Genomic DNA, 21,753 nt, shown 5'->3' with positions numbered 1-21,753 from the left:
AATACTTCCGTAGGCGGGTCTAAAACTCCCACTGAACTCTGAACTGCACGTAAAGTATACACCGTGTTTTTATTGAATTCCGTTAACTTCGGGGTATGGTTAAGTACGTTTAAGAGAACTAAATGGCATAGATAGGTAATTAAAAAAAAATATTTTGCTTTAAAAAAAAAATTAAGTTTAAAAAGTAATTAAATGTAGCATGTAGCGTTGTTGTAACACGGGCATTACATTTAACTCAACCAAACAATTGAAATCTGTGACATATATATTAATGTCATTTCGAACATCGATCGACCGAGATTGTACTTTTAGTTTAGTAGCAAATGTATGAACTCATTCTAAACACTAATCAATATGTAAACCGGCCCTAAGGCAAGTGTACATGCTTGTAGAGGCCTTATAGGAAAAAAAAAATATTGATTATCTCCGAAATGGAGTTAATTAGAATATCGGTGTCTTTGAGAAAGTTACTTGATTTAAGCTCAGGAACGCACCCTTGAAATTAACGGAAAAAAAACACGGTGTATATATCTAAAGATATCAAAATTAGTGTATAAGACGGAATAGTTCCTTGGTTCCATATAAAACAGTTAAGACTAAATTTACGCACAGAAAGTCGTCGGATCTAATCACAGACAAGACATCCTCCAGAATGAGCATAGTAGCTCTACCCCCTCTGCCACAAATACGGTAGTTTTACTCCATTTTCGAGTCGAAAGTATCTTTGTGTGACGTGCGTGTCTTTGAGTGTCCCCCCGCACCCCCGTATTTTTGGCAGCAACGGTTTCATGAATTGCTCTAAACTCCGTCTAGAGGATTCCTAGTATATGGATCTAATACTCCCTGATCACCCTGCACTGCGCGTTGCACTTGGGATGTCTGTGGAGGCCGCTGTCGGCCGCCAGGGGGATGTCGAGCGCGGCGCCGGCGCCGGCGCGCACGGCCGGCAGGTCGGCCGCGCCCAGCACGCCCGGCTGGATGTAGCCGAGGATGGGCGGCACGTGCTCCGCCACGATACTAGCGCGCTCCTTCGATACTTCTGCTTTCCTGGTGGGGAAAACTGACTTTAGTAAGGCATATTGCAATAGGAGCTGTCAGGTGTGTTGTATTCCAGACGGAAATTTGGATGCCAGCTTGGACCCTTCGACTCAGTCCAAAGGCGCACTGTACGAATCGTCGATGATCCCAAAGTCACAAGCGGTATTGAACCTTTAAATCTGAGGAGAGACTTTGCCTCCTTGTGTGTGTTCTACCGCTTGTACAATGGGCTGTGCTCTGAGGAACTATTTGACATGATGCCAACGGCCGCTTTCTATCACCGCACCGCTCGCCGTCGGCAGGGTATTCATCCTCAGAGCCTAGAACCTAAATGGTCGCGTACTGTGCGATTTAAGAGGAATTTCCTCCCGCGGACGTTCCGGCTGTGGAATGAGCTCCCTTCCGAGGTTTTCCCGAGGGTCTACAGTATGGGGTTCTTCAAAAAAGGAGTGTACAGGTTTTTAAAAGGTCAGCAACGCGCATGTAACACCTCTGGAGTTGCAGGCGTCCATAGGCTACGGTGACTGCTTACCATCAGGCGGGCCGTATGCTTGTTTGCCACCGATGTGGTATAAAAAAAAAGTGCAAACTTGCAAACTATTCATCTCTCGAAAAGGTAAAGGAGGAAGCTCAGATCAAATAGTTTGAAGACCCCTGCCCTGCCCTGTTTGAAGACCAGAACAACATGGTACCTACGAGGGGCGTTCAAAATATTCTCGGTATTGATATCTTACAACCTCTTCTAAAATTTCTTTCGTTACTGGCCGCTAAGGTTTATTCGTTGACATTAAAAAAAAGTATAATTCGAACCGAGATGTTCTTTTGTTTTTCTGCAATTGCTGAACAAACACGGACATCATGTGCGAATTGACAATGTTAACAAAATTAGAACATCGATGCGTCATAAAATTCTTGACAAAACAGGGTAAAAATCAAAAAACCATAAAAGAGGAAATGGATTGTGTTTACCGCGAGTCTGCTCCTTCTTTATCTACCATTCAAAAGTGGTCAAGCGAGTTTAAACGTGGAAGGGAGAGTATTGAAGATGACCCTAGACCTGGCCGGCCTGTAGTAGCTACTTCACAAGAAAATATAGATAAAGTGGAAAAACTTATATTAGAAGATGGTCGAGTGAAAGTAAAATCTATAGCTCAAGTAACCAATCTCTCTATTGGTACCGTACATGATATTATCCATGACCATCTTAATATGTCAAAAGTAAGTGCAAGATGGGTTCCGCGAATGCTGACTCGGCTTCAAAAAGACATGCGTGTTGCTTGTTGTTCCGATTTTATTGACCTGTGCGGTGAAAATCCTGATGAGGTGCTGCAAAGAATAGTTACTGGAGATGAAACCTGGGTTCATCATTATGACCCAGAGAGTAAACAAGAGTCCATGCAGTGGCACATTAAGGGTTCAGCTCATCCCAAGAAATTCAAGGTCATGCCTTCAGCTGGCAAGGTCATGGCCACGATATTTTGGGATTGTGAAGGAGTATTACTAATCGACTATAAAGAAAAAGGTGTCAGTATCACAGGACAGTACTACGCTAATATTCTACGTCAGTTAAAGGATGCAATCAAAGAAAAGAGGCGAGGAAAGTTAACCAAAGGTGTTCTGCTTCTGCATGATAACGCCCCCGTCCATACTGCTCATATTGCCAAGGCAGCTATTGTTGAATGTGGGTTTGAAACTGTTACTCACCCACCGTATAGCCCGGACTTAGCCCCCAGCGACTTCTTTTTGTTCCCCAATCTTAAAAAGGATCTGCGTGGAAATAAATTTTCTGACGATGAAGCATTGAAGGCGGCAGTGGAGGAGCATTTTTACACCAAAGATAAAAAATATTTTTATGAGGGATTAAAAAAAATAATTGATCGATCTCTTAAGTGTATGAACATAGGGGGGGAGTATATTGAAAAATAAAAATATCAAACTTTTCGTACTTGTTTGTTTTCATTCTCATACCGAGAATATTTTGAACACCCCTCGTATAAACAAGCCCAGGGATGCTAACCATGTTGTGTCTGTCGGTAACTGTCTTTTGGGACATACAAGTATTTTAATTTACATACGAAGTATTGATACATTCCTCAGAAATTACAAGGTAAATTTTAAAATTATATTCGGTTAGTTATTTTCCATTTGACATGTCACCTATGTGAGTCCCTATTTGTTATGTCTAAAATTGACTGTTTAGTAGTGACTACGTAGTGCTCTGCCCTTTTATTTCAGGACACAATTATATCTGAAAATGAGAGGTATGGACAAAGAAAAATTGACTTGGTAGTTCCTAAGAACATATTATTGCTGAACTGGTACTTACCAATCCTTGTAATAGTCAAAGACAGCCTTGGCCCTCGCGTCCTCGAGACGTCGGTCGCTCTCCCTCCTTCTCGCGTTGTCCTCTATCTGCTGTTTCAGGTCTCTCGCGTACTGACGCGCCTTCTCTTTCTTTATACGTTCTTTTTCATGTTCTTTCGCGTCCTGAGCCGCTAGCTTGGCTTCTGACTGAAATAAAATACATACAATTTTTTTAGAGTAATTTTGGTTACATTTGCTCTGGCAAATATTTTCTATGTGTTAAATATTACTTTCAGGGTTAGTCATACAAAAAAGAATTGAGCCATACGTTATCATGGAGTACTCAACAACTAAACAAAACAAGAAGAGGAAGTTTGAATTATTTATCAACGTTTACCTGCTGCTCCTCATCCCAAAAACTAAAACAAAACAACGAATGACAATAAATTGCCGTTCATATATGCTAGAATTGTCAATTTTTTGCATTAGTTCTACCAGGCGTGGCTCACTCCGCGATTTCGTCGCTTTGCTACAGGTAGCTAAAACTACATCCGTTCCGCCCCAATTTTGGGGAAAGCCATAAGCCGCGCGTGGCGCTGTCGCCACCTAGCGACCATATCTGTGCTGATCGTAACAGACGCGTTTTGTTAGAGAGTGAGTCTTCTGTACCTAGTACGGGTACACTACATAATTCCGAAATATTTTATGCCGAATTTTAAAATATCGAATTTTATTATTCCGATTTTTAAATGCTCGACCCATCACAATTCCGATTGTCGTAATTACCGAACGATGAAAATCACGAAGTCTTATATTTCCGAATAGTAAAACCGACGATTTTTTAAATTCCGAAACACATAATTCCGAATATAACAATTCCGATAGGGAGAAACACCGAATTTAACATTTACGATTTTTGATATCACGAATTCCGAATTGTCATAATTCCGAAATTTTGAATTCCGATTTGACATGATTCCTATTTTTTAAATTCCGAATAACGATATTCCGAATTTGTTGTTAATAAATAAAGGTACCTACTTTTCTACGGGGGGTAGCAGCATAGATGTAAGTAAATTGAGGTAGATATGGTACCAGGCGCACGATCGTGAGCCATTAAATATAGGTTCCGGAACCTATATTTAGTTAGTCGTATGGGTGACGCCAACCTGTCAAGTTGTCAAAATTGTTGGATCAAATTTTAGTTTTGTCAACTATGAACGTCACACGTCTACATAAATAAAAGGTCATTGGGTAGCAGTTATAACGTAGCCTAAACCTACTTTTTTAAAAACAGTTATTTACTGTTGGGGTCGCAGTTCTAACCTAACCTATACCTACTTTTCTGTAAGCAGTAAGTTTCTAGGGGAGGGAGGGTCGCAGTTCTAACCTAACCTACACCTACTTTTCTAGTATCAGTTGGTTTCTGTAAAGGTCGCAGTTCTAACCTAAGCTAACCCACTTTTCTAGTAGCAGTTGGTTTCTGTGAAGGTCGCAGTTCTAACCTAACCCACCTTTCTAGTAGCAGTTGGTTTCTGTGAAGGTCGCAGTTCTAACCTAACCCACTTTTCTAGTAGCAGTTGGTTTCTGTGAAGGTCACAGTTCTAACCTAACCTAACCCACTTTTCTAGTAGCAGTTGGTTTCTGTAAAGGTCGCAGTTCTAACCTAACCTAACCCACTTTTCTGGTAGCAGTTGGTTTCTGTGCAGGTCGCAGTTCTCACCTAACCTAACTTACTTTTCTAGTAGCAATTGGCTTCTGTGAAGGTCACAGTTCTAACCTAACCTAACCCACTTTTCTAGTAGCAGTTGGTTTCTGTAAAGGTCGCAGTTCTAACCTAACCTAACCCACTTTTCTGGTAGCAGTTGTTTTCTGTGAAGGTCGCAGTTCTAACCTAACCTAACCCACTTTTCTAGTAGGAGTTAAAATGGGGTACACTACATAATACTAAAACTACAAAGAAGTTAAAACCAACAACTCAAAATATACAGACAAATAAATGTAATAAAACACACCCAGAATTAATTTTATCAAAACACAAACAAACAGATCAACTTCCAAGCCGGTTGGTCACCGAGGAAGTTTTAGACCGAAACCTTCCAAAGAATTCAACATGCCCAGACCCCAACGAAAGTAATGAAAAACAATTACACTTAATAACATATAATGTAAGGTCACTGTCTTCGCACGAAAGACTCCTAGAACTAAAAGAATCCCTAGCAAACATAAAATATGATATTATAGGATTGGCGGAAGTGCGACGCCTAGGAAATGAAATAGCACAACATGAAGATCTAATTCTATGCCACACCGGACAAACTCCAGGTAAATACGGAGTTGGATTTATAATAAAGGCGCACCTTAAACAATACATTGAAAGCTATATTGGCCTATCAGAACGAGTCGCTTTACTTAACATGAATTTTCCAGACGCCTGTGTTTCTATAATTCAGGTCTACGCCCCAACTGAAGCAGCTCAAGAAGAAGAGATCAACTATTTTTACAAAACTATATCAGAAGCAATTAATCAGGCGCATAAAGATCTAGTATTAATGGGAGACTTCAATGCCAAAACCGGTCAACCTGAAACAAATGAATCCCTTATAACAAAACAGCATGGATATGGAGAAAGAAACGCCAGAGGACACAAACTCATAGAATTTGCCTTAGAGAACAATCTTGCTATCATCAATACCTTCTACAAGAAGAAACCGAAACGACGATGGACCTGGTGCTCACCAAATGGACAATATAAAAATGAAATCGATTACATAATGTCCAACCAACCAAAAAACTTCAAAAATATAGATACACTAAATATAACTTATCCATCAGACCACAGACCACTTCGAGCAGTACTCCTACTAACAAAACCAATTAAAAGTAGAGCAAGATACCAAAGTAAACACTTTAGTACACTCAAAAATGAAGAGGAAATATCAAAATACAAGGAAAACCTAGAAAAGTATGTATATAATTTGGAAAAATACAACATAAATGACACAGTACAAAAATTCCACGACAAACTAACAATTGCAATCCAAAAGAGTCTACAGAACGCATGTAGTACAACTCGAGAGACTCCGGGACGCAACATCCTGTCAGACCGCACAAGGAACTTGATGAAACGGAAACAAGAACTACAAAAAACTGCAAACAAAACCAGAGCAATGAAAAACGAACTTAAAGCTTTGTACAAACTAACAAGCAAATATATTAAATCGGATTACCAGAATCATAGATCTACAACACTTGAGCAACACTTAAAACAAAAAGGCAGCTTAAAAAAAGGATACAAAGAACTGCAAACAAAAAGAACTTGGATCGACGGATTAAAGTTATCAAATGGAACCAAACATGGTCGCGGGGAAATATTAAACATTGCAACAGATTTCTACCGGACTTTATATGCAAATTGCGATACAAAAAAAACAAGAAGAGTTTCACAATCAAGAAATAATTATCCAAGAAAACAAAACACCTATAACACCAATAGACTGTAAGGAAATTATAGAAACTACCTGTAAGCTAAAGTCGGACAAAAGCCCAGGAGCGGACTGTATCACAAATGAAGCCATAAAGGTCGCCCAGGAAATTTTAGCGGCACCGCTAGCAGTCCTATGCAATAAAATATTGGAAACACAGGAGACGCCCATCCAATGGTCAGAATCAAGCATTATTTTATTATATAAAAAGGGAGATCCTAAAGACATAGGCAATTACAGACCCATTAGCTTGTTACCAGCAACATACAAACTTTTCTCTACAATTGTTAACAATAGAATACGTGCAACACTAGATAAGAAACAACCTGTGGAACAAGCTGGCTTCAGGAAAGGATTCTCGACCATGGACCACATTCACACTTTAGAGCTTGTAATCGAGAAGTATCAAGAATTCCGACGCCCATTATACATTGCATTCATCGACTACCAAAAGGCGTTTGACACAGTTTCCCACGAGAACATATGGACGACTCTAAAAACTCAAGGCATAGAAAGTGGATACATAAATATATTTAAAAACATCTACAAAAAAGGCAGCAGCAGAGTGAAGCTGGAAACCATGGGTCCGGCCTTTCCAGTGGAAAGAGGAGTCCGTCAAGGTGACCCCTTATCACCAACTATTTTCATTGCCGTACTAGAGAACGTCATATGCAGCTTAAAATGGAAAAACCAAGGCCTATTTATCAAAGGGAAATATCTCAGCCACCTCAGATTCGCAGATGACCTGGTGCTGCTCGCGGAATCGTCCCGAAACCTGCAATCCATGATAGATGGTCTCCAAAATGCAAGCAAACAAGTAGGACTGGAGATGAATATAAATAAAACAAAAACCATGACCAACTCAAAACAAATAGATATCATTGTAGACAACAAACCATTAGACTATGTTGAAAGCTATATATACTTAGGAAAGCAGATTGGTTTCAACAACAAGAACAATGAACTAGAAGTTGACAGAAGAATCAAAAATACATGGAACAAATATTGGTCTTATAAAGAAATATTTAAAAGTAGCATGCCAATAACTCTTAAAAAGAAGGCTATGGACACCTGCCTCATCCCCAGCTTAACATATGCTTGCCAGACATGGAAGTTCACAGAAAAAATAAAAAATAAAATTATTACTTGCCAGAGGGGAATGGAACGAAGCATGTTGAACATAAAAAAGATACAAAAGATAAGACATAGTAAAATAAAAGCAACAATAAAAGCAATAGATGCTCTAGAACACGCTAGAAAGCTAAAATGGAGATGGGCTGGACATGTGGCTCGCCTTAAAGACCACAGATGGACAGCCATAGTCACGAACTGGAAAGGCCCAGACGGTAAGCGCCGAAAAGGCAAACCAAACATGCGCTGGGAGGAAGACATGAAAAGAATTGCTGGTCCAAATTGGAAAAGAATAGCACAAGACCGTGAAAAATGGATATCTTTGGAAGAGGCCTTCACCTAACGGGTTCCTACAAATTAAATCAACAAAAATATATTAACAAACTTATGTATAACAAAAGGAAATAAAAGGCTTTTTATTTTTATTTTATTTATTATACACTACATAATTCCGAAATATTTTATGCCGAATTTTAAAATATCGAATTTTATTATTCCTATTTTTAAATGCTCGACCCATCAAAATTCCGATTGTCGTAATTACCGAACGATGAAAATCACGAAGTTTCATATTTCCGAATAGTAAAACCGACGATTTTTTAAATTCCGAACCACATAATTCCGAATATAACAATTCCGATAGGGAGAAACACCGAATTTAACATTTACGATTTTTGATGTCACGAATTCCGAATTGTCATAATTCCGAAATTTTGAATTCCGATTGGACGTGATTCCTATTTTTTAAATTCCGAATAACGATATTCCGAATTTTTTGTTAAAAAATAAAGGTACCTACGTTTCTACGGGGGGTAGCAGTTCTAACGTAAACGAAAACTACTTTTTTAAAAACAGTTATTTACTGTAGGGGTCGCAGTTCTAACCTAATCTACACCTACTTTTCTAGTAGCAGTTGGTTTCTGTAAAGGTCGCAGTTCTAACCTAACCTAACCCACTTTTCTAGTAGCAGTTGGTTTCTGTGAAGGTCGCAGTTCTAACCTAACCCACTTTTCTAGTAGCAGTTGGTTTCTGTGAAGGTCGCAGTTCTAACCTAACCCACTTTTCTAGTAGCAGTTGGTTTCTGTAAAGGTCGCACTTCTCACCTAACCTAACCTACTTTTCTAGTAGCAGTTGGCTTCTGTGAAGGTCACAGTTCTAACCTAACCTAACCCACTTTTCTAGTAGGAGTTGGTTTCTGTGAAGGTCGCAGTTCTAACCTAACTTAACCCACTTTTCTAGTAGCAGCTGGTTTCCGTAAAGGTCGCAGTTCTAACTTAAGCCACTTTTCTAGTAGCAGTTGGCTTCTGTGAAGGTCGCAGTTCTAACCTAACCTAACCCACTTTTCTAGTAGCAGTTGGTTTCTGTAAAGGTCGCAGTTCTAACCTAACCCACTTTTCTAGTAGCAGTTGGTTTCTGTGAAGGTCGCAGTTCTAACCTCACCTAACCCACTTTTCTAGTAGAAGTTGGTTTCTGTTAAGATCGCAGTTCTAACCTAACCCACTTTTCTAGTAGCAGTTGGTTTCTGTGAAGGTCGCAGTTCTAACCTAACCCACTTCGCTAGTAGCAGTTGGTTTCTGTAAAGGTCGCAGTTCTAACCTAACCTACTTTTCTAGTAGCAGTTGGTTTCTGTGAAGGTCGCAGTTCTAACCTAACCTAACCCACTTCACTAGTAGCAGTTGGTTTCTGTAAAGGTCGCAGTTCTAACCTAACCTACTTTTCTAGTAGCAGTTGGCTTCTGTGATGGTCGCAGTTCTAACCTAACCTAACCCACTTTTCTAGTAGCAGTTGGTTTCTGTAAAGGACGCAGTTCTAACCTAACCTAACCCACTTTTCACCAGAAACCAACTGCTACCAAGCAGTTGGTTTCTGTGAAGGTCGCAGTTCTAACCTAACCTAACCCATTTTTCTAGTAGGAGTTGGTTTCTGTGAAGGTCACAGTTCTAACCTAACTGAACCCACTTTTCTAGCAGCAGTTCGTTTCCGTAAAGGTCGCAGTTCTAACCTAAGCCACTTTTCTAGTAGCAGTTGGCTTCTGTGAAGGTTGCAGTTCTATCCTAACCCACTTTTCTAGTAGCAGTTGGTTTCTGTAAAGGTAGCAGTTCTAGCATGTCCAAATGATTTTAATGCATTTTTTTTTGCAGATCAATTTTAAAAACGGCTGACCATTTAATTACTTCCGTTTTGAAAATCACGAATTTCATTATTCCGAGTTTACAATAGATCGAATTTCTGAATTCCGAATTATTTTATTTCCGATCGGTCAATGATTTTTCGGAATAGACAAATTCGGAAAAAAAATTCGGACTTTTTAAAAATCGGAACTTTAAGCTTTCGTTCATATGACAATCGGATTTTAAGTATTCGGAAATAGCGCAGTCGTGATTTTCTTCTTTCGTGGTTTTCAAAGTCGTGATTTCGATATTTCGGACGTATAAAAAGTCGTGATTATGAAAATCGAGGTTATGAAAGTCGGAAAAACATATTTCGGAATATTTGGGTGTTCACGTTAAAATGGTTTAAATGCATTTTTTTTTGCAGATCAATTTTAAAAACGGCTGACCATTTAATTACTTCCCTTTTGAAAATCACGAATTTCATTATTCCGAGTTTACAAAAGATCGAATTTCTGAATTCCGAATTATTTTATTTCCGATCGGTCAATGATTTTTCGGAACAGAGAAATTCGGAATTTTTTTTTTTCGGATTTTTTAATAATCGTAACTTTAAGCTTTCGTTCATATGACAATCGGATTTTAAGTAGTCGGAAATAGCGCAGTCGTGATTTTCTTCTTTCGTCGTTTTCAAAGTCGTGATTTCGATATTTCGGACGTATAAAAAATCGTGATTATGAAAATCGTGATTATGAAAGTCGGAAAAACATATTTCGGAATATTTGGGTGTTCCCACCTAGTACTATTATTTATTCTGTGGTTCTACTCCTATAAAAAGTGTTCAGTAACCTACCTGTTCGTTTCTCAGCGTGTGACTAAACGTTTAAAAACACCCTGTATGAGTGAAAAACATCCTGTACAAGTGAATTCAGGACTCGTTTTGTAAAACATGAACTTTTATTTATCTATAAAGGTCACAATATTTCCTAATCAAAACCTACCTCCTTCCTAAACTCAATCTGCCTCTGATTCTCGAGCTCTATCTCCTTCTTCTTAAGGTCCATCTGCGCCGTGAGGTCGGTCATGGTGCTGGTGTTCACGTACTCCTGTTTGCGACTCGCCGCTATTTCGTCCGCTCTTCTGTAGTAATTTGTGCCCTTGTAAAACGATCGCGTCGAAAAAGGGTTAAATATTTCCTAATCAAAACCTACCTCCTTCCTAAACTCGATCTGCCTCTGCTTCTCCAACTCTATCTCCCTCTTCTTAAGGTCCATCTGCGTCGTGAGGTCGGTCATGGTGCTGGTCCTCACGTACTCGTGCTTGCGACTCGCCGCTATTTCGTCCGCTCATCTGTAGTAATTTGTGCCCTTGTAAAACGATCGCGTCGAAAAAGGGTTAAATATCTAATCAAAACCTACCTCCTTCCTAAACTCGATCTGCCTCTGCTTCTCCAACTCTATCTCCTTCTTCTTAAGGTCCATCTGCGTCGTGAGGTCCGTCATGGTGCTGGTCCTCACGTACTCCTGCTTGCGTTCCGCCGCCAGGTCGTCCTGGATATGTTTCTCTTCTGCTTCGTGCTCTACCAGCTCTTTGATTATGTTGTCGCGATCTTGACGCTCCGCCTGACAAAAGGAATCATAGTTGACGTTTATTTTGATTAAGTTTTAAATGGTCGAAACAGGGCTGTTTCGCAGAGCTATTGAAATGTACACTACACTTGTACGTCTTGTGCCAGTCGCGATCAGATATTAGGTCCTTACCTATGAAATTGGCGTTTTTGTTCATAGATATAAGTCTGATCCTAGTTTTTTTTTTTTTACAAAAGTACATACACAATTACAATAAAACTACAGTGCACTCAATAAACAACGATTTTACATACAATTAATTGTTATTTTTTATTGTTAAGTGTTCAGAATTAAGCCTTGAAAATAGGTCTTTTCATGTGCTGTCGGTTCGAGTATTAAAATTACTTATATTTTTCTAATGGTACCAATTTTCAAGAAATGGAGATATTGAAAACATACCTTAAAGGTGTCAAAAATTACTGGAAAAATTTTGTTTGGTTTGAATTAGCCATCAAAAAAATATCCGCAAAATTAATTGTATGGAAATTCGTGTTTCGTTGAAATTCTCCGAACAAAACGCCAATTTCATAGGTAATGACCTAATACATCGGAGCGGGCGAGGTTGACAATGGGACCGTGCACGACGACAGCGCCTAATGATATGCCGGTACCGGGAATATTTCCGAGGTGGGTATATTCCCAGTAACGTACCTGGTAATATACCCAAGAATCGGTAATTTACAGAAATATTCAAATTTATTACATGTAAACATATGCTGATATAGACGGCGCGCGAACTCGCATACGATTTTAGTTGCATTGCGGAGTGTTGGTTACGTCCAATTCAACCGATCGATCAAAACCCGCAATGTAATGAAACTCGCATGCGTGTTTTCGCATCGTCTAAATGAGCCCTTACATTTAAACATTACGTGTGGACCAATGCATCATACAAAGTGCAAAAAAATCAACATTGGTTCGCGGCTGCTCGCGTATCTTAGCTGTATACTTTTGGTTTGTTAACCTATATAATTCTACTCGTTAAAAGTATTATGTTTGTTAACTCGTAGAAAAAGTATTGTATACAATAGTGATATAATCAAGCTTTTCAATCTCGTACCCATTAAGACCACTCAGCAAGCTTAGTGGCCTTAACACGGTACTCGACTGAAAAGCTCTCCATTATATCACGATTGTATACCTAAACTACTATAGAAACCATTGATTTAAAAACCGGGCAAGTGCGAGTCGGACTCGCGCACAAAGGGTTCGGTACCATAATGCAATAAACGGCAAAAAAAAACGGTCACCCATCCAAGTACTGACCCCGCCCGACGTTGCTTAACTTCGGTCAAAAATCACGTTTGTTGTATGGGAGCCCGACTTAAATCTTTATTTTATTCTGTTTTTAGTATTTGTTGTTATAGCGGCAACAGAAATACATCATCTGTGAAAATTTCAACTGTCTAGCTATCACGGTTCGTGAGATACAGCCTGGTGACAGACGGACGGACGGACGGACGGACGGACGGACGGACGGACGGACGGACGGACGGACGGACGGACGGACGGACAGCGGAGTCTTAGTAATAGGGTCCCGTTTTACCCTTTGGGTACGGAACCCTAAAAACCGGACAAGTGCGAGTGGGACTCGCCCACCGAGGGTTCCGTACTTTTTAGTATTTGTTGTTATAGCGGCAACAGAAATATATCTGTGAAAATTTCAACTGCCTAGCTATCACGGTTCATGAGATACAGCCTGGTGACAGACGGACGGACGGACGGACGGACAGCGGAGTCTTAGTAATAGGGTCCCGTTTTTACCCTTTGGGTACGGAACCCTAAAAAATGAACTTCATATAAATGTTTTTTTACACAAGTTGCCTTACCTCGTCCGCCATTATTTGAGCACATATTTTTGCGTTTATTTCCTCTCTGATTCTCTCGCGGCGTTCTTTTTCTGCGCGGCTGTAAAACAATATTTCAGTTTTATTAGTAACTATTTTTAAATTCTTTAGTATACCTCTTTCTGAGGGGCTACCGCGAAAACCGATATTCGCAAATTGCGGGGATCTTTCTCTTTTACTCCAATGAAGGCGTAATAAGAGTGACAGAGAAAAATGCCCGCAATTTGCGAACTTCGATTTTCGCGGTTACAGCCCTGTCTTACTACCTGGGTGCGTAGTCAACGTGCCAATCGCTTACAACCCGTATCAAACGAAACGAAACTGTCGGGTCGCACTAATATGGAAGAGTGATAGAGAGAGATGACTACGCTACGCCACGAAGTATTAACCATTTGCACGTTAGCCTGCAGTTTATTCTTTCGTGGGTAGTTAATTATAGACATATGTTAACTAGGCTAATAAACTATAAAAAAAAATAGCCGCTGCCGCAGATACTCCTAAAAATTCATCGGGTGAAAATGAGAAAGTACATACAGGTGGTTACACGGTATGGAATAACAAAGCAATCGACATTGTTTAAAAACGTATTATTAATTTTTATCAAGCCAAAACGTCTGCGAGTGATAAAACATTTTTTTTATAATAAAGGAAAATTTTCAATATAACTTTAGACTCCGGTGCCTGTTAAGATAGATTATTCTTACGGTAGATGTTGCTATGCGCCTCCCTAAGGCGTGTAAGCATAAAGGAATGGACAGATTCGCACGCTTCTGGCAAGCCTCCGCAGCTTGGCAGCTCCGCATCGGTGTTCCAGATGGTCGCAAGTAGGGCATGCTCCCGGGAATTCCCGGTTCTCAAATTCCCGGGAATTCCCGGGAATTTTATAGTGTCAAAAGAACCGGTACTGAAGACCCGGTACCGGTACTTCCCGGTTCTCATCATATGACTATTTATTCCCAATTCAGTAGTAGTAATGATTTAGTACTTTAGCTCGGGACATTAAATAACATTTAATAATGGTGCTATGAAACGGGGGACCCAAATAACCCTACCAACTAACCTAGTAAAGTAGGTATTCGTGCAGGCAGGCTGTGCCGTCATAGTGCTGAGTGCATCGACTACGCTACGGCCGTGTGGCTCGGCCCAGGCTGAGGCAAAGTGTGCCGGTTAATTTCGTAAAATACAGGGTGGCCCAGGAATACGTTGGCGGCGTTTTTTCTAATTATTTTATTAAGTACTTGCGTAGCTGGTACAAAGTAAGTTGGGAATTAAAGCTACGGTCTTTTTATGCAACAAAAATTGATTGTCTTCAGGGTATCCTCCTTTCGCTTTGATACATAGGTGCGAACGTTTGTTGGAATTTTCAACGAAATGCCGCAGCTTCTCCAAGCATATTTTGTCTCTTTTGAACTTGTGAATCCGGAAAAATTATCTATGCACCACTGCTAATTTTCCCGGATTCATAAGTTCAAAAGAGTGGCCACCCTATTCGCCTGATCTAAATCCAATGGATTATAGTTTGTGGTCAATCTTAGAGACAAGGGCGTGTGGTACTAAACACAAAAGTGTAAACGCTCTAAAAGCAACACTTGCCATGCCAAAGAATAGGACAAAATAAAGAACTGCGGCATTTCGTTGAAAATTTTGGCGGGCGTTTGCGTTTGTGTATCAGGGCGAAAGGAGGCTATTTTGATGACAATTGGTTTATGTTGCATAAAGAGACTGTGGTTTTAATTTTTGGCTTGATTTGTACTTAGGGCATGCAGTACCGGTTCCGGTACCAAGAATTTCATTTCCCGGTTCTGGGCATGGCTGGAACCGGGATTCCCGGTTCTTCCCGGTTCTCAAGGCATATTAAGATTATACTTAAGAAATTGTTTGTGTTAGTGTACAATCTTTATGAATGACTTATTTTCATATAAATTATTACATGCGTATTGATAAATGACTTATTTTATCAAAAAACCAACCTGCACACGGCCCTCTACAGTTTGAGACTTTGCCTATGCTCGCTCACATTTTTGTAAATCTTCCGCTACGCCCCTTTGGAAATTCCCAACACCTAATCACTACAAGTCAATATTATTGCACGCGCTTTCATCGCAAAACCTTGGCTATAGGCTAGAGCCACCAGCCCTGCGAATCGCTGGTTTACCTCCGCCTGATGGGCATGGCATGAGTTACACGGGAGGCCCCGTAGTCGATGCACTCAGCACTATGACCCGACCACGGATTTTTTTCATATAAAACCAACTTCCTAGAAAGAAAGATGAATATTCGAATATAAGTACCTAATATCCTACTTACTCGAGCCAAAACGTAATATCGATTGGAATACCTACTTTACCAGGTTAATTTGTCGGGTTATTTGGGTCCCCCGTTTCATAGCAACATTATTAAATGTGATTTAATGTCCCGAGCTAAAGTACTAGTATTAAAATGGGAATAAATACGCATATTGATGAGAACCGGGAAGTACCGGTACCGGGTCTTCAGTACCGGTTCTTTCGACACAATGAAATTCCCGGGAATTCCCGGGAATTTGAGAACCGGGAATTCCCGGGAATTTGAGAACCGGGAATTCCCGGGAATTTGAGAACCGGGAATTCCCGGGAGCATGCCCTATTTGTACTAGTTGCGTGGGTGCTTGATGGGGTGATTGGAAAGGGCGTTGTCAACGTGTTTTTGGGCCACCCTGTAGGTTGAAACGCCAATTATGTATTTTTTTAAAATAAATTAAGTCTTTTATTAATTCTTATGCAATTATTTATATCAAAATAAGTCATTCATAAAGATTGTACGCTAACACAAACAATTTCTTAAATGTATTCAAAAGATGCCTTGAGAACCGGGAAGAACCGGGAATCCCGGTTCCGGTCATGCCCAAAACCGGGAAATGAAATTCTTGGTACCGGAACCGGTACTGCATGCCCTAGTCGCAAGTTTGAGTCTTGCCGGAGGCGGTGAATTTATCAAGTTTTCTTTTTATTATAAAAAAACATTTAATAACGTATTTTATACTAACATGCCAGCACTGCGATCGGAGGCGGCCTGATTTTGTCTTTCAATTTCCAACTCCTCCTTTATAGCGAGCTCACGTTGCTTGGCTTGCCACGCTTTGCGAGCTTGCCTGAACGTCACCATCTCGCGTTGCGTCTTCTCCATGAGATCTCGCTTTTGTTTCAACTCCCTAAAACAAGGCGGCAATTTTATATTGATTAGTCGCAGTCAGATAAAAATAAAGTAATAATTAAGACATTTCAACGAAACTAATCTCGGAAGATGGTGATATGGTGATAATAAAAATCTTAATCATCTAGTCCTCAAAAACTATCTTTAGAGTGGCAGCATGTTACGTCTGCTTAGTCACTAAGGGCCAGTTGCACCAACCACAGTTTGTGACTGATCAACGTCACACAGCAATGAACTATGAAACTTCACATACAGTAAAATTTTGCGAACACTTTAACGGTGACAGACGGTTTGGTGCAACCAACCCTAACTGTAAACCCTTTGTAATATGCTGCACCTTTAAAACTGAACGAGAATCTCTTCATAAAGTAAGCATTTTTTTTTTGGATGGGATAATAGACAGATCACAGGATGGGACAGGATAATAGGATGATGACCACATGACAAAAAGGACCCGGACGACCACCAACAACCTGGCTCCAAACAGTCAAAAACGACATGAAGCTGTTGAACGCAACAGACGAGACAACCCACAACCGTGAGCTGTGGCGCAAGATTACTAGGAGGGCTGACCCCAAATAAACTGGGACAAAAGCCAGGAGAAAGAGAAGAGATGGGATAATAGACAGATCGATACTTTAGAATGAGTCACTTTGCGAGAAAATTGCAGCGTGAAGCATCTCAGTCTGCAGAGACATGTCTCGCCTGAAGATGCCTGAAGCACTGTGGCCAGGCATATGTTTGCCACGCGCGAGCCACCGAACTACATCACGCGGTAACGTCCGCTAATGAAAATAAAGTTTAATAATGTTCGTAAAGGCTCCCATGAGCCGTGGCAAAATGCCGGGATAACGCGAGGAAGTAGAGATGGTAATAAAGGTCTTGCCTCTGGTCCTCATCAGAAATGGTCCTCATGACGTCATCAAGCATCTTCTGCTCTATGAGCGCGTCTTCATACTGACACTGTCTCTGCGTCTGCCTGTTCACCAACTGCTGCTGCAGCTCCTGGCGATATGCCGCAGTCTGCTGCATCTTCTGCTGCACCCTCTTTTTGGCCTCCTGGTCATCGCCAATCGCAGCTAAGAGGGTGGAATTGGCTCTTTCTTCTTCAGCCTAAAATCAAAGTCAAATAATTTATTTGCTATAATATGGATACAATAAATTCTAATCACTACATCTTATAAAACGAAGTCCCCCACCGCGCCTGTCTGTCTGTATGTTCGTGATAAATTCAAAAACTACGGAACGGATTTTCATGCAGTTTTCACCTAAGTATACATAGTTATATTGAGGAAGGTTTAGCTGTATAATTTGTTAAGGTTTACCTGTGTATACAATAAAATAGTATTACCATTACAATGCAGCCCAGTACCTAAGTTATAAAATTAAAAATAAAGCCAGTAGCAATTATAATGTAGCTCTTTATCTTATTTTGGACTATTTGGTATTTCATAATATATTAACTGTCCTAGGGCACCCCGGAGCTGCATAGGGCCACCACAAGATCCTTCCACGCCTTCCTGTCTTGAGCAACCGTCTTGGCCTCGTTCCAGCTCAGTCCTATGGCTGTCAGCTCGTTCTCTACGCTGCGCCTCCAGGTGTGCACAGGGCGTTTGCGGGCTCGCTTCCCGCCCTCAGGCCGCCACTCGAACGCGATACTGGCGTTGTTCGTATCCCCTCATCGCAGGGTATGACCGATCCATCTCCACTTCCACAGCGCTACTTCTTGGGCGATCGGAGGTTGTTGGCACATACTCCACAAATCCTCATTTCTTATAATCTTTGGCCAGAATATGCGGAGGATCGACCGGAGGGACTTATTGAGGAGGAGGGAGGTATTTTCTAAGCTATCATGACCAAAAGGATATATCTATGACGCCTTTATGTTGTTAGCTGAACAAGAAGGTTCAATTCTAAAGGTTCAATGACCAAAATGGCAATGACCCTCATAGTGTGGATCAATTTTTTTTTGTTGTTATTGTGTCTCATCAGCCAGGGGATAAGGAGATAATAGCTTGTTAGAAACAAGCATATAGTTTGTAAGAAGAAATGTTGTACTATGTTCTAAAATATGTTAAGTAGAGATGACCCATTATGGAAAGGACATAACTGCCATAAAAATGTATTTTTGGTTATTTTAATTACATACCATAACATAAACCCAAGGATTTAAAAGTGTGTTGCTTAACTCCAAACAGGTAATTCGACCCTATCAGCAAATATCTACCCTATTACCTTTTCCTAATACCAAAATCGCATAATCCGACAGATGGATTTACCCGAGTTTGAAATTAAGCGACTCAATTGACCCAAGAGAATGAGTGAGAATAAAAAGTTGATCCACCATATAGTTTTGTACATGTCTGTCTGTCAGTTGTTCTTCTTGCTTACCTTTTCCTGCATCCTCCTATATTCATTATGCAGTATCTGTTGCCGCACATCTCGGCACACATAACCAGCTTGGAGTTTCTTTATCAGCATCCGCAGCTCTGGATCTCGCTCACGGAGGTAGTGGCGACGCTGCAGTTCTGTAGCTTCTTCATGACGCACTTTAGCCACTTCATTAGCAAGGTCTGCTTCTTTTTTAGCTTGAGCATTGACTAATGCGGCATGGTCAGTTCTCTAAAATCAACAACATTGGATATTATGGCTATTCATAATTTTCATGCAATATAAGAGAAAGCCTCTTGAGAATTGCAGTGGGCCCATTTTTGAATTTCGACCACTCGATTTCGTGTATTTCGTTAAATAATATCTCCACTACTAGGCATTTAAATTCTACTAATAGAATTGAAATCGAGTGGTCAATACCAATAGATTCCAAATTTCGATCGCTCGTATTTCAAAAATTAGCATTTCTCCGTTTTCCGATTTTTGAGTGACGAAATCGAGCGATCGAAATTCAAAAATCGGCCCCCAGGGTTTGCCTATAAAACTGCAATATTTCTACGCAAACCCTGCAATTTAATAGGCTTTATGAGGGATATTAGTGTGTGGCATTTTTTAATTACTGTAGGTTTTGAGGATGAAAATATGCTATAATAAATAGTCCAAACCGCAACAAACTGCGATAGCAAAGAAAATATTCAGCCCGCCAAAATGTATAAGCTAGAACAATACCTCTTGGAATTCCTTCTCCATCTGAGCTTCTTTCTCTAGGACGGCTAGGCAACGACCCATGCGGCCGTTGGCCATTCGATCGTTTAGCCATTGTGTGTCCAAGGCCCTCTGGAAGTAATCCAGCTCCTCTTTACGCGCGCGGTAAATAGCATTCCGCGTAAGCTCGTTTTGAGGTTGCTAAACAGAAATTTTGATCATTGAAAGCTCTTATAAAATATAAATTAAATAAAAATAAATGAGTATTGTACCATTGTAGTAAAAATAATACACTCTGCTTAAAACCGTTCGTCAGCGGTGCTAAAATAAAATAAAATAAGTCTTCTAACTTTTCAATGCAAGATTTGTGATAAGTATATGTTTGTGATGCAAGATTGTCAATTATTTGTCACTTGTTGTCACTCAAAATTGTTTGTAAACAGAACAGATAAGTTACATAAGTTACCATTAACTTACAGATTTGAGAATTAACCTGTCACGTTTGATGGTTGCTATATATGAGAGTAATGTATTGGTGTAAGATGATATAGTGAGACAGTTCTACCAACCTAATTGTTAAACGATTTTCCAATTAAAACTGGCACATTGTTTGGGCAATGCCATATATTATATTTTTTTATAAATTTGTTTTTAATTTTAAATATGGTTATTGCCTTTTACATTTTTAGCCAGATATTCCCACATTTTTTTATTATAGCGCCATCTCTGTGTATCTTTATGTTACTGCAAATCGAATATGAAACATCTACGAAAATGTCACATACTACGTCGCCATCTAGTTTAAATGTGATTAAATATGTTTCAATATAATAACAAGAGCCATCTATCGAAGACATTAGCAACAAGAAACTAGAATTTTGTTCAGTCCGCTAGAGTGCCTTTCTCAGGGTAACACGCATTTGGATTTTGACGTGTGACAGTGTAGAGCTGCAACCAAATCTGGGTGCAGATTGATGGTGTATCGAAATAAAGACGGTCGGTAATGAAACAGTGATTAAAATGGCTGAAAGCAAAAGTGCGTTAATCGCAAAATCAGTGCAAAAACATGCCGGACGGGCGAAGGAAAAGGTATTTATCGTTTTATGTTACTTTACGTGTAAGTGTTATGTTTGGTATGTGACGGTGTTTTCAAGATTTTAGACTGTTGAGTGCCGTGAAAGTGGGTTTTTGACGGGATCCGAGAGCCGGTCAGGTTTCTCGTGTCCCAGTGAGATCTCTAGCCGGTGTTCGTGTGAAATTATTTTCACCTGTTGCTCGCGCACAGGTGTAGAGCCGACTTGCAATTCCGTAATTTTGTTTACATTGTGTCGTCAGCTGCTCGAGTTGAGTCTAAGTAGGCACCTAATTGATTATGACACGCGTCGCGTTATCATTTCCAGGGTGCACTGATACCTATTTATAGGCGCACCAGATGAGATAAATTTGGATTACGTAGGTACAGCTAATCTATTAAGCTATAGTATATAAAAATTGCAAAGGCTGGCTTTTGGTCACAGGCCTCAAGAGTAACTTGTAGAACCGTTTATGAAAATTGCAAACACGACACTGGGCACATGAGAGTTGTCTAGGGAACTGTTCTAAATTTAAAAATATCACAGCAACAGTGGGCTTGAGCGGAGACAGGACAGCAGTCTGTGCTAGTTTCTCAGAAATATCGTAGTTATTTTGACTCCTCTATTTTTATGTATTTGTGAGCTAAAAGCTTATTTTTATGAATTATAAATTCTTTCGAAGAACCTATCCAATTTAATGGGCTGCATCCCGTTCACATAAATAATGTGCATTCGGTTACCTATTTTTGGTGCAGAAATTAGGTCATCTTTTAGCTGAATGTGTTTCAGTATTAAGATTTAAAAGAATCTTTTCAATTGTGTATAATGGTATGTGCAACATGTTGATT

At 40.0% G+C, this 21,753-nt stretch overlaps 2 protein-coding genes across 3 annotated transcripts in view; one reads left to right on the top strand and one right to left on the bottom strand.

Annotated features, from left to right (window-relative positions):
* Positions 1-758: 758 nt before the first annotated feature.
* LOC134792512 (meiosis-specific nuclear structural protein 1-like) lies at positions 759-20,239 on the bottom strand. The gene is made up of 9 exons (XM_063763783.1): positions 20,105-20,239; positions 19,857-20,033; positions 19,128-19,358; positions 17,623-17,849; positions 16,570-16,734; positions 13,527-13,605; positions 11,488-11,691; positions 3,365-3,549; positions 759-1,047 (listed from the first exon to the last, which is right to left on the bottom strand). Exons 1-9 carry the CDS (start codon positions 20,105-20,107, stop codon positions 834-836), a joined length of 1,485 nt encoding a protein of 494 aa, XP_063619853.1. The 5' UTR covers positions 20,108-20,239; the 3' UTR covers positions 759-833.
* A 472-nt stretch (positions 20,240-20,711) lies between these two features.
* LOC134792201 (myc box-dependent-interacting protein 1) overlaps positions 20,712-21,753 on the top strand; it is a 71,554-nt gene continuing 70,512 nt past the window's right edge. The window contains exon 1 of one of the 2 annotated variants that reach the window (XM_063763443.1): positions 20,712-20,921. In XM_063763443.1, the coding sequence (XP_063619513.1) occupies positions 20,853-20,921 (69 nt within the window). In that variant the 5' untranslated portion in view covers positions 20,712-20,852. The remainder of the gene's footprint in view (positions 20,922-21,753) is intronic. The other variant, XM_063763444.1, reaches the window with a different exon arrangement.

This window comes from Cydia splendana, chromosome 7 (assembly GCF_910591565.1).
Source record: "Cydia splendana chromosome 7, ilCydSple1.2, whole genome shotgun sequence".
NCBI classification, from domain to species: Eukaryota; Metazoa; Arthropoda; class Insecta; order Lepidoptera; family Tortricidae; genus Cydia; species Cydia splendana.
This window is presented reverse-complemented; position numbering and strand designations above follow the sequence as displayed.

What these genes read in the sequence shown, in the direction of transcription:
- LOC134792512 (XM_063763783.1), bottom strand. An exon ending in TCCGATCGCAGTGCTGGCAT is followed by an intron (nt 13,606 to 16,569) that starts GTTAGTATAAAA and finishes ATTGTTTTACAG; the next exon opens with CCGCGCAGAAAAAGAACGCC. An exon ending in CTCAAATAATGGCGGACGAG is followed by an intron (nt 11,692 to 13,526) that starts GTAAGGCAACTT and finishes TCCTTTTGTCAG; the next exon opens with GCGGAGCGTCAAGATCGCGA.